This window comes from Cherax quadricarinatus, chromosome 59 (assembly GCF_038502225.1).
Source record: "Cherax quadricarinatus isolate ZL_2023a chromosome 59, ASM3850222v1, whole genome shotgun sequence".
NCBI lineage: Eukaryota > Metazoa > Arthropoda > Malacostraca > Decapoda > Parastacidae > Cherax > Cherax quadricarinatus.
Window position 1 is genome coordinate 8,227,845 of NC_091350.1, and position 20,969 is coordinate 8,248,813.

The 20,969-nt window shown below is 38.5% G+C and overlaps 1 protein-coding gene across 8 annotated transcripts in view; it reads right to left on the reverse strand.

The window, feature by feature from the left end:
• Nucleotides 1–20,969, reverse strand: part of LOC128698778 (protein MMS22-like) — a 91,499-nt gene that overhangs the window by 62,576 nt on the left and 7,954 nt on the right. For all 8 annotated transcript variants that reach the window (XM_070097695.1, XM_053791157.2, XM_070097696.1 and 5 more), the window contains exons 6-12: nucleotides 20,303–20,416; nucleotides 18,979–19,242; nucleotides 18,555–18,805; nucleotides 18,107–18,210; nucleotides 16,848–17,008; nucleotides 10,253–10,455; nucleotides 5,504–5,598 (exon numbers count right to left, since the gene is read on the reverse strand). In XM_070097695.1, coding sequence (XP_069953796.1) covers nucleotides 5,504–5,598; nucleotides 10,253–10,455; nucleotides 16,848–17,008; nucleotides 18,107–18,210; nucleotides 18,555–18,805; nucleotides 18,979–19,242; nucleotides 20,303–20,416 — 1,192 coding nt within the window. The remainder of the gene's footprint in view (nucleotides 1–5,503; nucleotides 5,599–10,252; nucleotides 10,456–16,847; nucleotides 17,009–18,106; nucleotides 18,211–18,554; nucleotides 18,806–18,978; nucleotides 19,243–20,302; nucleotides 20,417–20,969) is intronic.

Here is a 20,969-nt window from a genome sequence, read left to right on the forward strand (position 1 = left end):
ACGGACAGGATCATGACAGTAATGCTAAAAGCAGGGGGGGATACAGTATTATAGTGGTTGGTATTTTTGTTTAATAAATGTATGAAAGAGGGGAAGGTACCTAGGGATTAGCAGAGAGCAAGTATAGTTCCTTAATATAAAGGGAAGGGGAACAAAAGAGATTGTAAAAATTATAGGGGAATAAGTTTACTGAGTATACCAGGAAAAGTGTATGGTAGGGTTATTATTGAAAGAATTAGAGATAAGACAGAGTAGGAAGGCAGATGAGCAAGGAGGCTTTAGAGTCGGTAGGTAATGTGTAGATCAAGGGTATACATTGAAGCATATATGTGAACAGTATTTAGACAAAGGTCGGAAAGTTTTTATTGCATGTATGGATTTAGAAGACATATGATAGAGTGGACAGGGAAACAATGTGGCAGATGTTGCGAGTATATGGAATAGGTAGTAAGTTACTAAATGCTGAAAAGAATTTTTATGAGGATAGTGAGGCTCAGGTTAGGGTGTGTAGAAGAGAGGGTGATTATTTCCCAATAAAAGTAAGTCTTAGACAGGGATGTGTAATGTCACCATGGTTGTTTAATATATTTATGGATGGAGTTGTAAAAGAAGTAAATGCTAGGGTGTTCAGGAGAGGGGTGGGATTAAATTATGAGGAATCAAATACAAAATGGGAGTTGACATAGTTACTTTTTGCTGATGATACTGTGCTTATGGGAGATTCTAAAGAAAAGTTGCAGAGGTTAGTGGACGAGTTTGGGAGGGTGTGTAAAGGTAAAAAGTTGAAAGTGAACATACATAAGAGTAAGTTGATGAGGGTATCAAATGATTTAGATAAAGAAAAACTGGATATCACAATGGAGAGAGGGAGTACGGAAGAAGTGAATGTTTTCAGATATTTGGGAGTTGACGTGTCAGCGGATGGGTTTATGAAGGATGAGTTTAACCATAGAATTGATGAAAGAAAAAAGTGAGTGGTGCATTGAGGTGTATGTGGAGACAAAAAGAAACATTATCTACAGAGGCAAAGAAGGGAATGTATGAAAGTACAGTGGTACCTACACTCTTATATGGGTGTGAAGCTTGGGTTGTAAATGCTGCAGCGAGGAGGCGGTTGGAGGCAGTGGAGATGTCCTGTCTAAGGGCAATGTGTGGTGCTAATATTATCCAGAAAATTCAAAGTGTGGAAATTAAGAGGTGTGGAGTTAATAAAAGTATTAGTTAGAGGGCTGAAGAGGGGTTGTTGAGGTGATTGGTCATTTAGAGAGAATGGATCAAAGTAGAAAGACATGCAGAGCATATAAATCTGTAGGGGAAGGAACGAGGGGTAGGGGTCGTCCTCAAAAAGGTTGGAGGAAGGGGGTAAAAAAAGGTTTTGTGGGTGAGGGGTTTGGACTTCCAGCAAGCATGCATAAGCATGTTAAATAGGAGTGAATGGAGACGAATGGTTTTAGGGACCTAACGAGCTGCTGGAGTGTGAGCAGGGTAATATTTAGTGAAGGGATTCAGGGAAACCAGTTAATTTTATATAGCTGGACTTGAGTACTGGTAATGGGATGTACAATGGCTGCACTTTAATGGAGGAGTTTGGCATATTGGCAGTTTGGAGGGATAGACTTGAATATTGGAAATGGGAAGTACAATGGTTGCACTTTAACCCTTTCAGGGTTTTCGACGTACTAGTACGGCTTAAGCACCAGGGTTATTGACATACTAGTACGCCTAAATTCTAGCGCCTTCAAATCTAGCGAGAGAAAGCTGGTAGGCCTACACATGAAAGAATGGGTCTATGTGGTCAGTGTGCGCAGTATAAAAAAATCCTGCAGCACACAGTGCGTAATGAGGAAAAAAAAAAAAAACTTTGACCGTATTTTTGGATTAAAACAGCGAATTTGCACTGCATTTTCGTATGGTATTTACGGTTGTATTCTAGTTTTCCTGGTTTCATTTTATAGAATGGAAGACATATTACAGAAATTGAGATGATTTTGATTGGTTTCACAATGAAAAGTACCTTGAAATTGAGCTCAAAGTAGCAGAAATGTTCGATTTTTACCAAAGTTCAAAAGTAAACAAATCATGCCATGCGTCCAATACACGTCAACTGGTGAGTCTAATATTCTTTCCTAAGTGCGCTGATATTATTTATACCATTTCTACACTAATGCAGTAGTCTGCATAACAGTAAATCTTCTATTTTTTGTAAGAATAAAAATTCAAAGTGGAAAGCAAAAGAAATATAAGTAGGGCCTGGGGATGTGACTAACGAACAGGGAACTTGTTATTTTAGTGCCAGGAATGTCTTTCTTGTTTATTCTGGACCCTATTTGGAAATTGGCATCTTCTGAAATTTGTGTGAAATTAGCAAAATTGCCAATTTCTAACCACTTTCTTGGATAGTTGAAATTGGTAAATGGGTGGTTTCTTGTACTCATTCATTAGAAAAAATGGAGTTCTAGCGAAATATATATGATTTTTGTCAACTAGTACACAGGAACTGGCCAAAAATAGGGCTCAAAGTGAGCGGAATCGCCGATGCATAAACATCAGCGAGACCGCTAACTTCACGAGAGCATAATTCCGTAAGTTTTCCATCAAATTTCATACTTTTGGTGTCATTATGATCAGGAAAAGATTCTCTATCATTTCTTAAGAAAAAATAATTTGTTTTTTTCCGAAAAATTTCCAACCCTGAGAACAAGTTTAGGAGAGGGCCTCTTAACCCTGAAAGGGTTAATGGAGGGGTTTGGCATATTGGCAGTTCAGAGGTATATGTTATATATCTTGACATATGCTTCTAAACTGTTGTATCTGAGTGCCTCTGCAAAAACAATGATTATGTATGAGTGAGGTGAAACCTGGAGTTTACCTGGAGAGAGTTCCGGGGGTCAACGCCCCCGCGGCCCAGTCTGTGACCAGGCCTCCTGGTGGATCAGAACCTGATCAACCAGGCTGTTACTGCTGGCTGCACGCAAACCAACGTATGAGCCACAGCCCGGCTGGTCAGGAACCGACTTTAGGTGCTTGTCCAGTGCCAGCTTGAAGACTGCCAGGGGTCTGTTGGTAATCCCCCTTGTTGAATGATGATGAAAGTATTTTCTTTTTGGGGATTTTCTTTTTTTTTTGGGTCACCCTGCCTTGGTGGGAGATGGTCGATTTGTTAAAAAAAAAAAAAAAACTACCATGAAAGTAGAAGAAAATCCAGAGGGGTGTGTATATAAATTCTTACATATGCATGTATAGTGTGACCTAAGTGTCAAGTAGAAGTAGCAAGACGTACCTGAAACCTTGCATGTTTATTCTTCTCTTCTTTCTTTCAACAAACCAGCCATATCCCACCAAGGCAGGGTGGCCCAAAAAGAAAAACAAAAGTTTCTCTTTTAAACTTTAGTAATGTATACAGGAGAAGGGATTACTAGCCCCTTGCTCCCGGCATTTTAGTCACCTCTTATGACACACATGGCTTACGGGGGAAGAATTCTGTTTCACTTCCCCATGGAGATAAGAGGAAATAAACAAAAACTACTGGTCCACATCCTTTTGTTCAAAATTCTGAAATGTGAAAAGTTCCAAAAACCGAAGTTTTTTCGTGGAGTGTGGAGCATCAGTGCTGGGTTACACTGCCACGTGGTGACGTGACCCAGCACTGACAGCCATGAAAAATTCTGAAATTCGAAACACTACTGGTCCCAAGGGTTTCGGATAAATGGATGTGGACCCGTAGTAAGAAAATAGAGGAAAACCCAGAGGGGTGTGTATATATATGCTTGTACATGCAAGTGTAGTATGATCCAAGTGCAAGTAGAAGTACCAAGAAGTACCTAAAATTTTGCATGTTTATGAGACAGAAAAAAGACACCAGCAATCCTACCATCATGTAAAACAATTACAGGTTTCCGTTTTCCATTCACTTGGCAGGATAGTAGTACAATACCTCTCCGGGTGGTTGCTGTCTACCAACCTACTACCTAGGAACATTAAGAAAAATGAAAATTTCTCTTTAAATCGAGTAACGTATACAGAAGGGGCTACTAGCCCCTTGCTCCTGGCATTTTAGTCGCCTCTTATGACACACATGGCTTACGGAGGAAGAATTCTGTTCCACTTCCCCATGGTGAAGCAGTAAGAATTATACACTTAAAAAGTTCCAAGCTAAATAGAAGGGCAGCAACACAGTAATGGGAAGCTTCAAAAATGAATCAAACAAAAACAGTACATGAGTTGGAATGGTTGGGCTTATGTAGGACCAATCTCACACAGGCCAGTAGGCCTACTGTAGTTTGCCTCAATTCTAATGTGAGTGTAAAGGGCTGAGCAAGAGCAATAGTGTATCAAAGAGGTTTATGTCACTTCATTTGGGCTGCATTTAAAGCTGCATAAAATATTGAAGGAATACATACATACATTCTCTATGGGGAAGTGGAACAGAATTCTTCCTCCGTAAGTCATGTGTGTCGTAAGAGGCGACTAAAATGCCAGGAGCGAGGGACTAGTGACCCCTTTTTCCTGTATGCACTACTAAACGTAAAAAGAGAAATGTTCGTTTTTTTTTTTTAGATCACCCTGTCTCAGTAGGATACGGCTGGGTCTTCGAAAACAAATATACTTACATGCATGTGAATATGCGCACACAAAACCTAGTGCAATATTATAATTAAAAAGAAGTAAAAATCAACTATAAAAAAGTCAGGTACAGAAAAAGGTTTTGTTATACATGGATTTGTTCTAGGCAAATTTTTTTAATATTCTGTATATGTATGATTTATATTTCTTTTTTTAGAAGTTTTATATGTCTGGTCTTCATCTACATACCTGGCCAGAGACAGCTGTAAACTGTTTCTGTACTTAGTCATTTACTAGCTTCAGCATGCTTAGTCAAGTTACAACTATCTAGTAACGTAATTATCATCGTTGCATTTGTTGGAGAGTATGAAACCCATAGGGGTCATATAGTGCCTAGGAAATGAGTGGCAATCAGATTCAATCCATGGATGGGAAGAATAGCTCCAATTCCTTGGACCAAGAGCCACTCAGCATCAAGGTACCTTCCCTGAAGGGAATACAGTTAATCCTCTATTAAACATACTTTGGAAATAAATTAAGTTGAGAAAATGGATGCTTGAACAATTTATAAAAAATGGGCTCATTTTTTTTTTATAAATTTAGGCAAGAGGTTAGTAAGAGTGAGTGAGAGTGTAACCAGTCTCAAGGTTGGAAAACAATATAATACTTACTAGACTGTAATTGCAGTAAGTATACCTATATGTAACTAGAATTGTTGACCTTCATTTATATCTCTTCAGTATTTAATCTACCAAATAATAGTAAAGGAATTAAATTTAAACCAACATACATCAAATAAACTACTTTTCCCAACAGTTTCAAACTTCTTGATTCACCCTGGTTTATATTTGTCTAGACTTAAAGAAAGAGTACAGAATCTTTGAAAATCTCAGCGAAAGTGAGAGATGAATAAAGCATAACACACCAAAATATAACTTACATATAAGGGAATGTTGTGCTAGTGTTAGATCATGGCTTTGGTCAAACACTTCCTGGATTCCTTCAGCATATATAGTAATCAACTGGCCCAAATCCCTGAAAAAAAAAAAAAAATTGTCAATAAATTTTTTCGTGTGTGAGCGTGTTAGATAGGAATGAGTGGAGGCAAGTGGTTTTTATGATTTGACATGCTGTTGGAGTGTGAGCAAGGCAACATTTATGAAGGGATTCAGGGAAACTGGTTAGTTAGACTTGAGTCCTGGAGGTGGAGGGTACAGTGCCTGCATTCTGAAGGAGATATGTTGCAGTTTTTGAATTGTAGTGTTAGTGTGTGTCTGGCAAGAGAGCGATGGAGTGAGTGATGATGAAAATGTTTCTTCTTTTTCGGGTCACCCTATCTCGGTGGGAAACAGCCAATGTGTTAAAAAAAATTTAGTTTACTTTATCACCTTTGTTAACCCTTTGAGGGTCGACAGGCCCTCTCCGAAACTCGTTCTCAGGGTCGGCCAAATTTCAAAAAAAAAAAAAATTATTTTTTCTTATGAAAAAATAGAGTTTTTTTTTCTAAACATTATAGGATAAACAAAAAAATTTTACCATCAATACTTACGGAGATATGGATGCATGAAGTTTGCAGAAAATGAGCCGCGTATGGCAACAGCGGCGACTGCCGCTCACCCGGTAAACTTTGATTTACTTGTATTTGAAGGTTTGTTGTTTTTTTCACTATTTTATTTTTTCACATAACTTATGTGGCCTATGAGACCAAAGTAAGGTGCAATGTACATATATACACTCGTTGTATACAACACAATAAGCACACAAACATAATTATCAATATATTGTTTACAAAACTTGTTTACAAAAACAAACAATACAAAACATTGTTTATTATTATTGTTCTATAATATATATACCAATATACAGTCACTGAACATATTCCTATTAGTTCTGCAGCTTGTGGAACTCTGAAACATGGTGTCATACACAATGGTGTTTTATCTTTCTCCCTCATTCTATCTCTTTCAATCTGTCTCTCTTTCTATCTGTCTGTCTATCTCTGTCTCACAGGTACACATAAATACAAGTATACATAGTATAAATTACCTAGGATAACCCAAGAAATCCAGACAAAGTGCTATACTCTGCTTGAAGATGTGAGTAAAAGTGATGACACAGTCTTGTGGCTCTCTGAGACAGAGAGCTAGACGGATAGACAGATAGACAGGGAGCTTGACAGACAGACAAATAGACAGAAATGTTAGTGTACCAGTACCAGTGTACTAGTGTTCCACCCTCCTCTTCCTCTTCTTCCTCTTCCTCCTCTTCCCCCTACTCTTCCTCCTCTTCCCCCTACTCTTCCTCATACTCTTCCTCTTCCTCCTCTTCCTCTTCCTCCTACTCTTCCTCTTCCTCCTCCTCCTCTTCCTCCTCCTCCTCTTCTTCCTCCTACTCTTCCTCCTCCTCCTCTTCCTCTTCCTCCTCTTCCCCCTAATCTTCCTCCTACTATTCCTCTTCCTCCTCCTCTTCCTCTTATTCCTCTTCCTCCTCCTCCTCTTCTTCCTCTTCCCCCTACTCTTCCTCCTTCTCCTTGTCCTCCTCGTCCATAGTGTAAATTACAAGGAGTCGGCAGCTGTCAAAGTGACATATTGGCTCATTACTCTTTCCCCCTCCGGCCTGTCAAAACAATGGGGTCGGATGCTGCTTCCCCTCCTCCATTCTATCTAATTATCTTTCTCCCTCATTCTATCTGTCTGTCTATCTCTGTCTCACAGGTACACATAAATACAAGTATTTTTTTTTTTTTTTTTTTTTTTTTTTTCAACAAGTCGGTCGTCTCCCACCGAGGCAGGGTGACCCAAAAAAAAAGAAGGAAAATCCCCAAAAAGAAAATACTTTCATCATCATTCAACACTTTCACCACACTCACACATTATCACTGCTTTTGCAGAGGTGCTCAGAATACAACAGCTTAGAAGCATATACGTATAGAGATACACAACATATCCCTCCAAACTGCCAATATCCCAAACCCCTCCTTTAAAGTGCAGGCATTGTACTTCCCATTTCCAGGACTCAAGTCCGACTATATGAAAATAACCGGTTTCCCTGAATCCCTTCACTAAATATTACCCTGCTCACACTCCAACAGATCGTCAGGTCCCAAGTATCATTCGTCTCCATTCACTCCTATCTAACACGCTCATGCACGCTTGCTGGAAGTCCAAGCCCCTCACCCACAAAACCTCCTTTACCCCCTCTTTCCAACCCTTTCGAGGACGACCCCTACCCCTCTTTCCTTCCCCTATAGATTTATATGCTTTCCATGTCATTCTACTTTGATCCATTCTCTCTAAATGACCAAACCACCTCAACAACCCCTCTTCTGCCCTCTGACTAATGCTTTTATTAACTCCACACCTTCTCCTAATTTCCACACTCCGAATTTTCTGCATAATATTTACACCACACATTGCCCTTAGACAGGACATCTCCACTGCCTCCAACCGTCTCCTCGCTGCTGCATTTACCACCCAAGCTTCACATCCATATAAGAGTGTTGGTACTACTATACTTTCATACATTCCCTTCTTTGCCTCCATAGATAACGTTTTTTGACTCCACATATACCTCAACGCACCACTCACCTTTTTTCCCTCATTAATTCTATGATTAACCTCATCCTTCATAAATCCATCCGCCGACACGTCAACTCCTAAGTATCTGAAAACATTCACTTCTTCCATACTCCTCCTCCCCAATTTGATATCCAATTTTTCTTTATCTAAATCATTTGATACCCTCATCACCTTACTCTTTTCTATGTTCACTTTCAACTTTCTACCTTTACACACATTCTCAAACTCATCCACTAACCTTTGCAATTTTTCTTTAGAATCTCCCATAAGCACAGTATCATCAGCAAAAAGTAACTGTGTCAATTCCCATTTTGAATTTGATAAGGGTAGTAGGTTGGTAGACAGCAACCACCCAGGGAGGTACTACCGTCCTGCCAAGTGAGTGTAAAACGAAAGCCTGTAATTGTTTTACATGATGGTAGGATTGCTGGTGTCTTTTGTCTGTCTCATAAATATGCAAGATTACAGGTACGTCTTGCTACTTCTACTTACACTTAGGTCACACTACACATACATGTACACGTTTATTTATACACACTCATCTGAGTTTTCTTTGATTTTATCTTAATAGTTCTTGGTCTTATTACTTTTCCTTTTATATCCATGGGGAAGTGGAATAAGAATCTTTCCTCCGTAGGCCATGCGTGTTGTAAAAGTCAACTAAAATGCCGGGAACAATGGGCTAGTAACCCCTTTTCCTGTAAAGATTACTAAAAAGAATAAGAAGAAGAAAAATACAAGTATACATAGTATAAATTACCTAGGATAACCCAAGAAACCCAGACAAAGTGCTATACTCTGCTTGAAGATGTGAGTAAAAGTGATGACGCAGTCTTGTGGCTCTCTGAGACAGAGAGCTAGATGGATAGACAGGGAGCTTGACAGACAGGCAAATAGACAGACAGAAATGTTAGTATACCAGCAAAAACAAAGGGAGGGCGATGTTCATCTCATCTTTTGGCATCAGCTCTACCCTCATTTACCCTCATCAAACGTCAGCACTTATCAGATGTTATCTCCCCTTATCTTGTTACTGTCATGGGTGAACATTTATTATTACATAGTATTATTATTACCTATTATTATTATTATGTATTATTATTATTATGTATTATTATTATTATGTATTATTATTATTATGTATTATTATTATTATGTATTATTATTATGTATTATTGTTAACATTACGTATTCTTCTTCTTCCTCCTCCTCCTCCTCCTCTTCCTCCTCCTCCTCCTCCTCTTCTTCCTCCTCCTCCTCCTCTGCCTCCTCCTCCTCTTGCCTCCTCCTCCTCTTGCCTCCTCCTCCTCTGCCTCCTCCTCCTCTGCCTCCTCCTCCTCCTCCATTCTTGGAACAAGTTTGAAGAGCTTGTAGTTCATAATCACTATCATTATCATCACCAATGCTCACATCTGAGTCTGGGATTTTGGAAAATAGGAGTTTCCTCTTTGATTCTGGTACAACTGAACGACGGCCCAGCACCAGAGGTGGAAGGCTGTGGGTTGTCTGGGTTTTCCTCACTATTACCCATATTATGGTCATTAGTTTCGGTCAAAACCTCACCAGAACCTTGAAACTCATCTTCACTGTCACTTCCATCTGTATTAGAACTGTCACTGGGGAACAAAAGTGTCCCAATTCGCCGAGGAGTGAGGAACTTCTTACCGCAGGGCACGGTGGAAATTGTGTACTATGATGGCATTCCCACAATGCACCACTGGGTCCCAGATTTTTTTCCTACTGCGCACACCCACCACACAGACCCATTCTCTCACATCTAGGCTTATCAGCCTTTTCCTGCGAGATTTGAGGCCGCTAGAATTTATGCGTACTAGTATGTCAAAAACCCCTACGCGTAAGACGTACTAGTACGACCAAAACCCTCAAAGGGTTAATGGCTCATTGCTATTACAACATGAAATTAAGACGAACCTGAATAGCTAATCCTAGCTAACCTATAAATCTATTAAAAAATGTTGAGGAGTTGGACTATATAAAGATTATCATCAATGAAGAACATTGCATTAGTGATGTTTACACTGAGGTATTTCAGCTTTAGTTCAGAATATAATATAATTACACATAGCATAATGAAGGACCGTGATACAAACCTTCTGTGCATGGCATCCCTTGATGTTATGTACTCATGGCAAGCAGCTTCTACAATAGGATTAAACTTTTGTACAACTGGAGATATGTCACACCCAGATGCAAGCAACAGTAAAGTGGATGCCAAAAAGCCTCTCCACACAATCCGTGCCTTACTGACACTGCATGTTGGAACCAAGGACAACAGTTCAGCCAACTTGTTACTCTGAAATGTTTATAAATTTATAAAATGACAAATGGTGAAGTCATTAACAAACAAAGCAAAAAACATGAAAGTAAATACAAAAGATATATACTTTACTACTAAGATGAATATCCACTTTACAAGAATTTGATTTTTTCTAATGAAAAAAATGAGACTTGGGGAATAAATCTGTATAATTAATTTGTGATTTGATTTTGTAAAAGTAATGATACCATCATCATTGGACTGACAGTGGCATGCTTCTTTTAACCCTTTCAGGGTCGAGAGGCCCTCTCCTAAACTTGTTCTCAGGGTCGAAAATTTTTCGGAAAAAAAAAAATTATTTTTTCTTATGAAAAGATAGAGAATGTTTTCCCAATCATAATGACACCAAAAGTATGAAATTTGATGGAAAACTTACGAAATTATGCTCTCACGAAGTTAGTGGTCTAGACGATGTTTATGCATTGGCGATTTTGCCCACTTTGAGCCCTATTTTCGGCCAATTCCAGTGTACTAGTCAACAAAAATCATAACTATTTCGCTAGAACTCCATTTTTTTCTATCGAATGAGTACAAGAAACCACCCATTTACCAGTTTCAACTATCCAATAAAGTGGTCATAAATTAGCAATTTTGCCAATTTCCAAATAGGGTCAAGAATAAACAAAACAGACATTCCTGGCACTAAAATAACATTTCCTCTGTTCATTAGTTATGTCACCAGGCCTCTCTTATGTTTATTTTGCTTTCCACTTTGAATTTTTATTCTCACAAAAAATAGATTTACTGTTATGCAGGCTACTGCATTAGTGTAGAAATGGTATAAATAATATTAGTGCACTTGTGAAAGAATATTAGACTCACCAGTTGATGTGTATTGGATGCGTGGCATGATTTGTTTACTTTTGAACTTAGGTAAAAATTGAACATTTCTGCTACTTTGAGCTCAATTTCAAGGTACTTTTCATTGTGAAACCAATCAAAATCATCTCAATTTCCGTAATATGTCCTCCATTCTATAAAATGAGACCAGGAAAACTAGAATGCAACCATAAATACCATACGAAAAAACAGTGCAAAGTCGCTGTTTTAAACCAAAAACACAAAGTTTTTTTTTTTTCTCATTTCGCACTGTGTGCTGTAGGATTTTTTTTATACTGTGCACAATGACCACATAGACCCATTCTTTCATATGTAGGCCCACCAGCTTTCTCTTGCTAGATTTCAAGGTGCTAGAATTTAGGCATTCTAGTACGTCAATAACCCTGGTGCGTAAGCCGTACTGGTACGTCGAAAACCCTGAAAGGGTTAACTATGCTCTTGCTCTAGTTTCATCATTCCAAGTTTCAACTCCAGCATTTATTTAAAATGCTGCAAACTGAGTAGCTACTAGAGCATTTCTGTTATATTTTGTTTATATCAAATATATGTTTACATTTAACACCAACAAAAGCAATTTCCATAAGGATAAAGAGTAAAAAATGCAGTGGTGCAAAGGCTATGAGGAGTAGGAATACCTTACCTTAGGAAAAGAAAAGAAAACAATTCATTCATTCATTCTTATTCTCTCTCTCTCTCATTCTCTTTCTCTCATTCTCTTTCTCTCATTCTCTCTCTTTCTCTCATTCTCTTTCTCTCATTCTCTCTCTCTCTCATTCTCTCTCTCTCTCCCTAGTTTTGCCCTCAAAGACCCCTCTATCTGAAGAGACACTGACCCCTTCCAACCCTTTGTTTCCATGGCAATTGATAACTGTATTCCCTCTTTTTCTTGCACCAAACTATCTATCCATCATTGACTTAGGAGACAATTTGTGGCCATATCAGCATTAATCTTCTGGAGACAAAAATTGTCATCCATGGAGGCAAAGAAGGGAATGTACGAGTGTATAGCGGTACCAACACTCTTATACGGGTGTGAAGCATGGGTTGTAAATGCTGCAGCGAAAAGACGGCTGGAGGCAGTGGAGATGTCCTGTCTAAGGGTAATGTGTGGTGTAAATATTATGCAGAAAATTTGTAGTGTGGAAATTAGGAGGAGGTGTGGAGTTACTAAAAGTATTAGTCAGAGGGCTGAAGAGGGGCTGTTGAGAAGGTCTGGTCATTTAGAGAGAATGGAACAAAGTAAAATGACTTGGAAGTGTATAAATCTGTAGGGGAAGGAAGGCGGGGTAGGGGTTGTCCCCAAAAAGGTTGGAGGGAGGGGGTAAAGGAGGTTTCGTGGGTGAGGGGCTTGGACTTTCAATAAGCATGCATGAGCATGTTAGATAGGAGTGAATGGAGATGAATGGTTCTGGGGACTTGATAAGTTGTTGGAGTGTGAGCAGGGTAATATTTTGTAAAGGGATTCAGGGAAACCAGTTAGCCGGACTTGAGTAATGGAAATGGGAAGTACAATACCTGCACTTTAACCCTTTCAGGGTCCGTGCCATAGATCTACGGCTTTGAAGCCAGGGTCCAAACCATATATCTATGCCCTGAACTTAACTCACTCAGATAACCTGTGAGCAGTAAATTTGGGCCTAAATATGAAAGAACACAGCTATTTGGTAAGTACGCACCACATAAAACAAATCCTTCAGCACGCAGTGCATAGAGAAAAAAATTGCGACTGTAATTTTGGATTAAAACAGCAACTTTGCGGTGTTTTTTCGAATGTTTTTTACAGTTTGTTGGATTATGTATTGGTAGATAAAAGACTGTTGAGTAGACTTCAGGATGTACATGTTTATAGAGGGGCCACAGATATATCAGATCACTTTCTAGTTGTAGCTACACTGAGAGTAAAAGGTAGATGGGATACAAGGAGAATAGAAGCATCAGGGAAGAGAGAGGTGAAGGTTTATAAACTAAAAGAGGAGGCAGTTAGGGTAAGATATAAACAACTATTGGAGGATAGATGGGCTAATGAGAGCATAGGCAATGGGGTCGAAGAGGTATGGGGTAGGTTTAAAAATGTAGTGTTAGAGTGTTCAGCAGAAGTTTGTGGTTACAGGAAAGTGGGTGCAGGAGGGAAGAGGAGCGATTGGTGGAATGATGATGTAAAGAGAGTAGTAAGGGAGAAAAAGTTAGCATATGAGAAGTTTTTACAAAGTAGAAGTGATGCAAGGAGGGAAGAGTATATGGAGAAAAAGAGAGAGGTTAAGAGAGTGGTGAAGCAATGTAAAAAGAGAGCAAATGAGAGAGTGGGTGAGATGTTATCAACAAATTTTGTTGAAAATAAGAAAAAGTTTTGGAGTGAGATTAACAAGTTAAGAAAGCCTAGAGAACAAATGGATTTGTCAGTTAAAAATAGGAGAGGAGAGTTATTAAATGGAGAGTTAGAGGTATTGGGAAGATGGAGGGAATATTTTGAGGAATTGTTAAATGTTGATGAAGATAGGGAAGCTGTGATTTCGTGTATAGGGCAAGGAGGAATAACATCTTGTAGGAGTGAGGAAGAGCCAGTTGTGAGTGTGGGGGAAGTTCGTGAGGCAGTAGGTAAAATGAAAGGGGGTAAGGCAGCCGGGATTGATGGGATAAAGATAGAAATGTTAAAAGCAGGTGGGGATATAGTTTTGGAGTGGTTGGTGCAATTATTTAATAAATGTATGGAAGAGGGTAAGGTACCTAGGGATTGGCAGAGAGCATGCATAGTTCCTTTGTATAAAGGCAAAGGGGATAAAAGAGAGTGCAAAAATTATAGGGGGATAAGTCTGTTGAGTGTACCTGGTAAAGTGTATGGTAGAGTTATAATTGAAAGAATTAAGAGTAAGACGGAGAATAGGATAGCAGATGAACAAGGAGGCTTTAGGAAAGGTAGGGGGTGTGTGGACCAGGTGTTTACAGTGAAACATATAAGTGAACAGTATTTAGATAAGGCTAAAGAGGTCTTTGTGGCATTTATGGATTTGGAAAAGGCGTATGACAGGGTGGATAGGGGGGCAATGTGGCAGATGTTGCAAGTGTATGGTGTAGGAGGTAGGTTACTGAAAGCAGTGAAGAGTTTTTACGAGGATAGTGAGGCTCAAGTTAGAGTATGTAGGAAAGAGGGAAATTTTTTCCCAGTAAAAGTAGGCCTTAGACAAGGATGTGTGATGTCACCGTGGTTGTTTAATATATTTATAGATGGGGTTGTAAGAGAAGTAAATGCGAGGGTCTTGGCAAGAGGCGTGGAGTTAAAAGATAAAGAATCACACACAAAGTGGGAGTTGTCACAGCTGCTCTTTGCTGATGACACTGTGCTCTTGGGAGATTCTGAAGAGAAGCTGCAGAGATTGGTGGATGAATTTGGTAGGGTGTGCAAAAGAAGAAAATTAAAGGTGAATACAGGAAAGAGTAAGGTTATGAGGATAACAAAAAGATTAGGTGATGAAAGATTGAATATCAGATTGGAGGGAGAGAGTATGGAGGAGGTGAACGTATTCAGATATTTGGGAGTGGACGTGTCAGCGGATGGGTCTATGAAAGATGAGGTGAATCATAGAATTGATGAGGGAAAAAGAGTGAGTGGTGCACTTAGGAGTCTGTGGAGACAAAGAACTTTGTCCTTGGAGGCAAAGAGGGGAATGTATGAGAGTATAGTTTTACCAACGCTCTTATATGGGTGTGAAGCGTGGGTGATGAATGTTGCAGCGAGGAGAAGGCTGGAGGCAGTGGAGATGTCATGTCTGAGGGCAATGTGTGGTGTGAATATAATGCAGAGAATTCGTAGTTTGGAAGTTAGGAGGAGGTGCGGGATTACCAAAACTGTTGTCCAGAGGGCTGAGGAAGGGTTGCTGAGGTGGTTCGGACATGTAGAGAGAATGGAGCGAAACAGAATGACTTCAAGAGTGTATCAGTCTGTAGTGGAAGGAAGGCGGGGTAGGGGTCGGCCTAGGAAGGGTTGGAGGGAGGGGGTAAAGGAGGTTTTGTGTGCGAGGGGCTTGGACTTCCAGCAGGCATGCGTGAGCGTGTTTGATAGGAGTGAATGGAGACAAATGGTTTTTAATACTTGACGTGCTGTTGGAGTGTGAGCAAAGTAACATTTATGAAGGGATTCAGGGAAACCGGCAGGCCGGACTTGAGTCCTGGAGATGGGAAGTACAGTGCCTGCACTCTGAAGGAGGGGTGTTAATGTTGCAGTTTAAAAACTGTAGTGTAAAGCACCCTTCTGGCAAGACAGTGATGGAGTGAATGATGGTGAAAGTTTTTCTTTTTCGGGCCACCCTGCCTTGGTGGGAATCGGCCAGTGTGATAATAAAAAAAAAAAAAAAAAAAAAATTCATGATTTCTTGATCTCATTTGATAGAATGGAATATATGTTACAGAAGTAGAGATCATTTTGATTGGTTTTAGTACGGAAACGGTTTGAAACCGAGCTCAAAATAGCAGAAATGTTCAATTTTTGCCAATGTTCAAGAGTAAATAAATGTCGTTACAAGTTTAATACGCATCAGCTGGTGGGTCTAATATACATTCACGAATGTGCTGATATTATTTATACAATTATTACAACATTGCATAACAATAATCTTCAATTTTTTGGTGTGAATAAAAATTCATTATGTAAATAAAAAATAAAAATGGAATTCATTTGTAAAGCCTGAAAATATAACTAATGAACAGAGGAAATGTTAGTTTAGTGCCAGGAATGACTGCATTGTTTATTCTGGGCCCTATTTTGAAATTAGAATATTTTGAACTGTGTTAAATTGACCAAATTACCAATTTCCAATCACTTTATTGGGTAGTTGAAACAGTTGACTGGGTGATTTCTTGTGCTCAATTGATAAAATAGAAGTAATACTAGCAAAATAGCCAAGAATTTTGTCGACTGGAGTAATTGGCCTAAAATGGGAGTTAAATTTGGCAAAATAGCCGATGCATAAATATCGCTGATGCATCAAAATTCGCAAGAGCGTAATTTTGTCAATTTTCCATCAAATTTCATGCTTTTTGCTTTATTACCTTCAGAAAAAGATTCTCTACCATTTCATAAGAAAAAAATAACAGAATTTTTTTTTTTAAATTCTTGGATCCTGGCTGTCACTGAGATTTGGCCTCTGGACCCTGAAAGGGTTAAAGGAGGGGTTTGGGATATTGGCAGTTTGAAAGGACATCTGAACTGTCGTATCTGGGCACCTCTGCAAAGACGGTGATTATGTATGAGCGATGGTGAAAGTGTTGAATGATGAAAGTTTTTTCTTTCTTTTAGGGTTTTTCTTTTTTTGGGGTCACCCTGCCTTGGTGGGAGATGGCCAACGTATTAAAAAAAAAAATCAGCATTAATCAAAGAGACAATTCCAGAAAGATATTCTTCTTTTGGGTCACCCAACCTTGGTGAGTGACAAGTTGTGTGTTAAAAAAATCAAGAAATAGACCATGACAGATTTCATCTTAATAATATAAAAAAAAAACTAAGCTAAATACAAAATAAGAAATGATGCATTTACCACATCAACAAGATCTGTTGTATTGGCAAGAATGAGAAATAGAGTTGTGCAGTTATAAAGACCCATCGGTGAGAGCTCTGACATTCTGCGTTGGTGGAACTTAGAATAGATACGGCCCCTCATCTGCCGCCACTCTGCTGAACTGGTTTCCACCACTCCCACTGAAATGTTAAACAAGAAGACAGCTGAAATAACAAATCAAATGTAAGGCTATAACTGCTCTCATTGTATTTTAATCTGCATCTGTGAAGAAAGAAGTACTGGAATATAATGATACCAACACTTTCATATGGGTGTGAGGTATGGGCCTTAAACATTGCAGCAAGGAGGCTTGAAGCAATGAAGATGTCATGTTTGAGAGCAATGCATGGTGTAAATATTTTAGAGAATTCATAGCAGAGATCAGAAGACAGCGAGGGGCTACCAAAAGTATAATTCAAAGGGCTGAGAAGAGATCATTGGAGGTTTGGACATTTAGAGACTGGGAAAGAATACAATGACTAAGAGGGTTATATAAAACTAGAGTGGAAGGAAGGAAGGGTACAGGTTGTCCCAAGAAACATAGGAAGGAAGGGGTATGAACACATCAGATTCAATCGAGTGGTTTTTTATGATGTGCTGTTGGAGTGTGCGCAAGGTAACATTTATGAAGAGATTCAGGGAAACCAGTTAGCTGGAGGAGAAAAGTAGAGTGCCTGCATTCTAAAAGAGGGGTGGAAATGTTGCAGCTTGGAGGAATATTTGAATTGTCATGTCTGAGCTCTTCTGATTATTTGATGAGTACAATACTGATGCAAAGCTCATAACAGATAGTACAGCATTACAGCCATAGGAACAAAACTATTGACATAAATTTATATTTTAATGACTACCAATTATTCCTGACTATAATGAGAGCAACCTTTGAGGTTCCAATCATTCCAGAAAATGATATTTGTGTGGGAAGTATAAGATCATGTAATCTCAAGGAAGAACTAAGATTCGCACATATTTCATTTTATCTCAGACTCCAAACCATGTCTAACATAAGGTGTCTGAAAGAAAAATAATATAGTATTATTATTATAATAATTAAGGGAAACCATTAAACCCATAGGGGTTATACCTAGGCTATGGAATGGGAGGCAATTGGGTTCAATCTAAGAAAAGGGAGGACACATCCAATTCCTTGGATCAAGATCCCCTCACCAGCATCAAGAAATCTCCCTTGAGAGGAAAAATAATATAAACAACTGTAATTGCATTTATTTATTACTTACCTACAGTCCTGAGAAATATATGCCATGATGTTTCATTCTTCCCTACTGAGGCTAAATCACAAGCTCGAGATTTGACTTGTTCCAGCCAACCACTAGCAGTTTTACTGTAAATTGTTCCACATTTCATTATTTAAATATATGTACAAATTTTAATATAAACATGTATTTAAAAGATTAATTTACATTATGAGTAATAAAAGCCACAATAACATGGCCAAAAAATTCATAACCAACAAATCAGAGATAAATAATTAAGAATAATTTAGATTTACTGTATACAAGTAAAAAGAGCTAAAAGAATACAATATAGGTCTACAATGAGCTTGAATCACATTTCTTTATAACAAATATTACATCAGTGTAAATATTTTTTGCTTATGACATAACCAGAAACTCTTTCAGTCAATTATTACCCTAGAACATTTCAAGAAACAAGATATTAACTAACCTAACACATGCGAGCCCATCTAATCCTGCACCGGGTAGGAGAAAGGAATCATCAAGATGCTTAGAGAAGTAATCCCATAAAGCTACCGCCCATTCACTGCTCCTTTCTCCACCCCACAGTTGCTGTAAACTTAAACAACATCGCATGTAAAATCGTAGCTCAGCTTCAGTTGGCTGGTGTCCACTTCTGGGTTCACTTAGAGACATTTTGATAAGAGTTCGCAGCAGTTTTGTTTCACTCTTGATTTCCATCTGTTAATATATGAAAACGATAGTCACTGTATATGGCACACTGCATACATAATTTCTTAACATCAGCATGACGAAATATGAGAAATTTAAGAGCCATTGCCTATTTTCCAACAGATGTATTTACAGTAAGTATTTTATAACAATATACACACAAAAAAATTGTGCCAACTTACTGATTTTGTCACTATTTTCTTCCCATTCATATCAAATCCATAGAGTTGAGAAAAGTTACAGAAGATCCACCATATATGAGGAAGTTGCACTTCCTTCACAATGGCAGCTGGGTAATGAATAATTTGGTTACTCTGCTCTAAGGATAATACTGAGGAAGATGATGGTGAAGAGCTACTGGAAGATGATCGTGCAGCTGGAGTACAAGATTCGCTATAGATTTTAAGCAGGAAAAGTAGTTTGTACTTAATTTTTTCCCAGAAACCCTGAAAAAGGACAAAAGTAGTAAAGATGACATGGCCAACAGTCATAATGATAGTCAGATCAACTATGGCAGTCAAGTTGTGCAGTCAGCTAGCCAGTCAAGCCAAATGGCAACCAGCCAGCAAACCAGAAATTCAGATACGAACCAGCCAGATAATTTAGTGTCAGCCAGCCAAGATACCATCACAGACATACATACATATACATATGGGGAAGGATGTCTCAAAAGACATTTAACTTAACTAAAGTTTTTGGGAATGAAGCTAAGCAAGAAGCCACTATTATATGCTCAACTGCTTTTTCTCAAGTGTGAAATGGGGAGCCAATGAATTGTAACTAGTGCAGGCAAGATCCAGTTAACAGAATCTTAAATCAATAATTCCCCAAGTAAATCAAAAACCATTATCCCAGGCCTCTGAATCTGCCTCATTGCAATTTATCATTAACTAACAACTCTTTCTCATCATCTGTACTACACCCAAGCACATGCAATCAACCTAACTTTAAAATTTCCTTCTTTGTCACTTTAGTAAATGATACACAAGGGGTGTTAGCCCCTTGGTCTCAGCATTTTTGTCACCTTTTATAACACGTGTTACTTATTGAGAAATTAATCTAACCCACAGTCAGTGGAACTGAAAGAAAACACTGCAGCAACAACAAATAACAAAAAATTCAGAAGAAAACTAAAAAAGCACAAGTAAAAAACTTAACTTTTTTTCTGCAAGAAAATCGCTTTTATTAGAAGAAACTGTTAAATATTACATAACACATGAAGCATAAGGTATCTGAGTACCTCTACAAAGACGGTGATTATGTGAGAATGATGGTGAAAGCGTTGAATGATGTTGAAAGTGTTTCTTTTTTGAGTCACCCTGCCTTGGTGGGAAACGGCCAACGTGTTAAAAAAAACAAAAAACATTAAGCACGGTGAGTACCAGCAATTTCAAATTATTAGCTTTCAAGTTAAACACAGTTCTTCCTTATTCATACACTGTAATCAAAATAATTAGCTTTGAAAAAATACACCAACTATAGCTTAAGATAAAGCATGTTGCATACCTGTTTGGCAAGACGTATATGTCTATGATCCAGAAGGTGAAGCGTCATGAGTCCCAGTTCTTGCGAACATGTACAGGAGAACCCTGCCACTTGATGCATCTCACTCACACCCTTCTGAAGATACCACACACATTTATTAATACCAACACTTTATCGTTCAAATTCTACCAATTAATCATCTCTTGACATATTTCTCCAGCAACGAGAAAAGCTTATAGAAGTGGTATTTAATTTTAGGATAATTATCCCTGAGATGTAATTCTGTACCTTTTTTTGGGGTCAGGTGTAACCAACTTGTGACACTGTTTAAATTATTTACATTTATAAAGGGAGGGGACAGCAATTACAGTTTTGTTACCTACTACAGTTCAAGAGGTAACAGAGCCAAAAACATTAAATACCATTATCCTACAGGACACAATATCAAAAAAAAAAAAAAAAAAAAAAAAAGACTAGTTTGTTCACGGCACATTTAATTGCTTTTCTGTCATTCTCAAGCCATTGGCCTCATTTCCCATCAATCCCCTTACAATCTGATCATCCTTCACTGAGAGACTGGGGTCTTATACACATCGAACCAAGGCTCATGATATGTAGGGTGGGGAGCCTGAAAATACTGGCTGTAACTCCTGAAGAGTCCAACAAAAACTACTCAGGTTTTAATAAT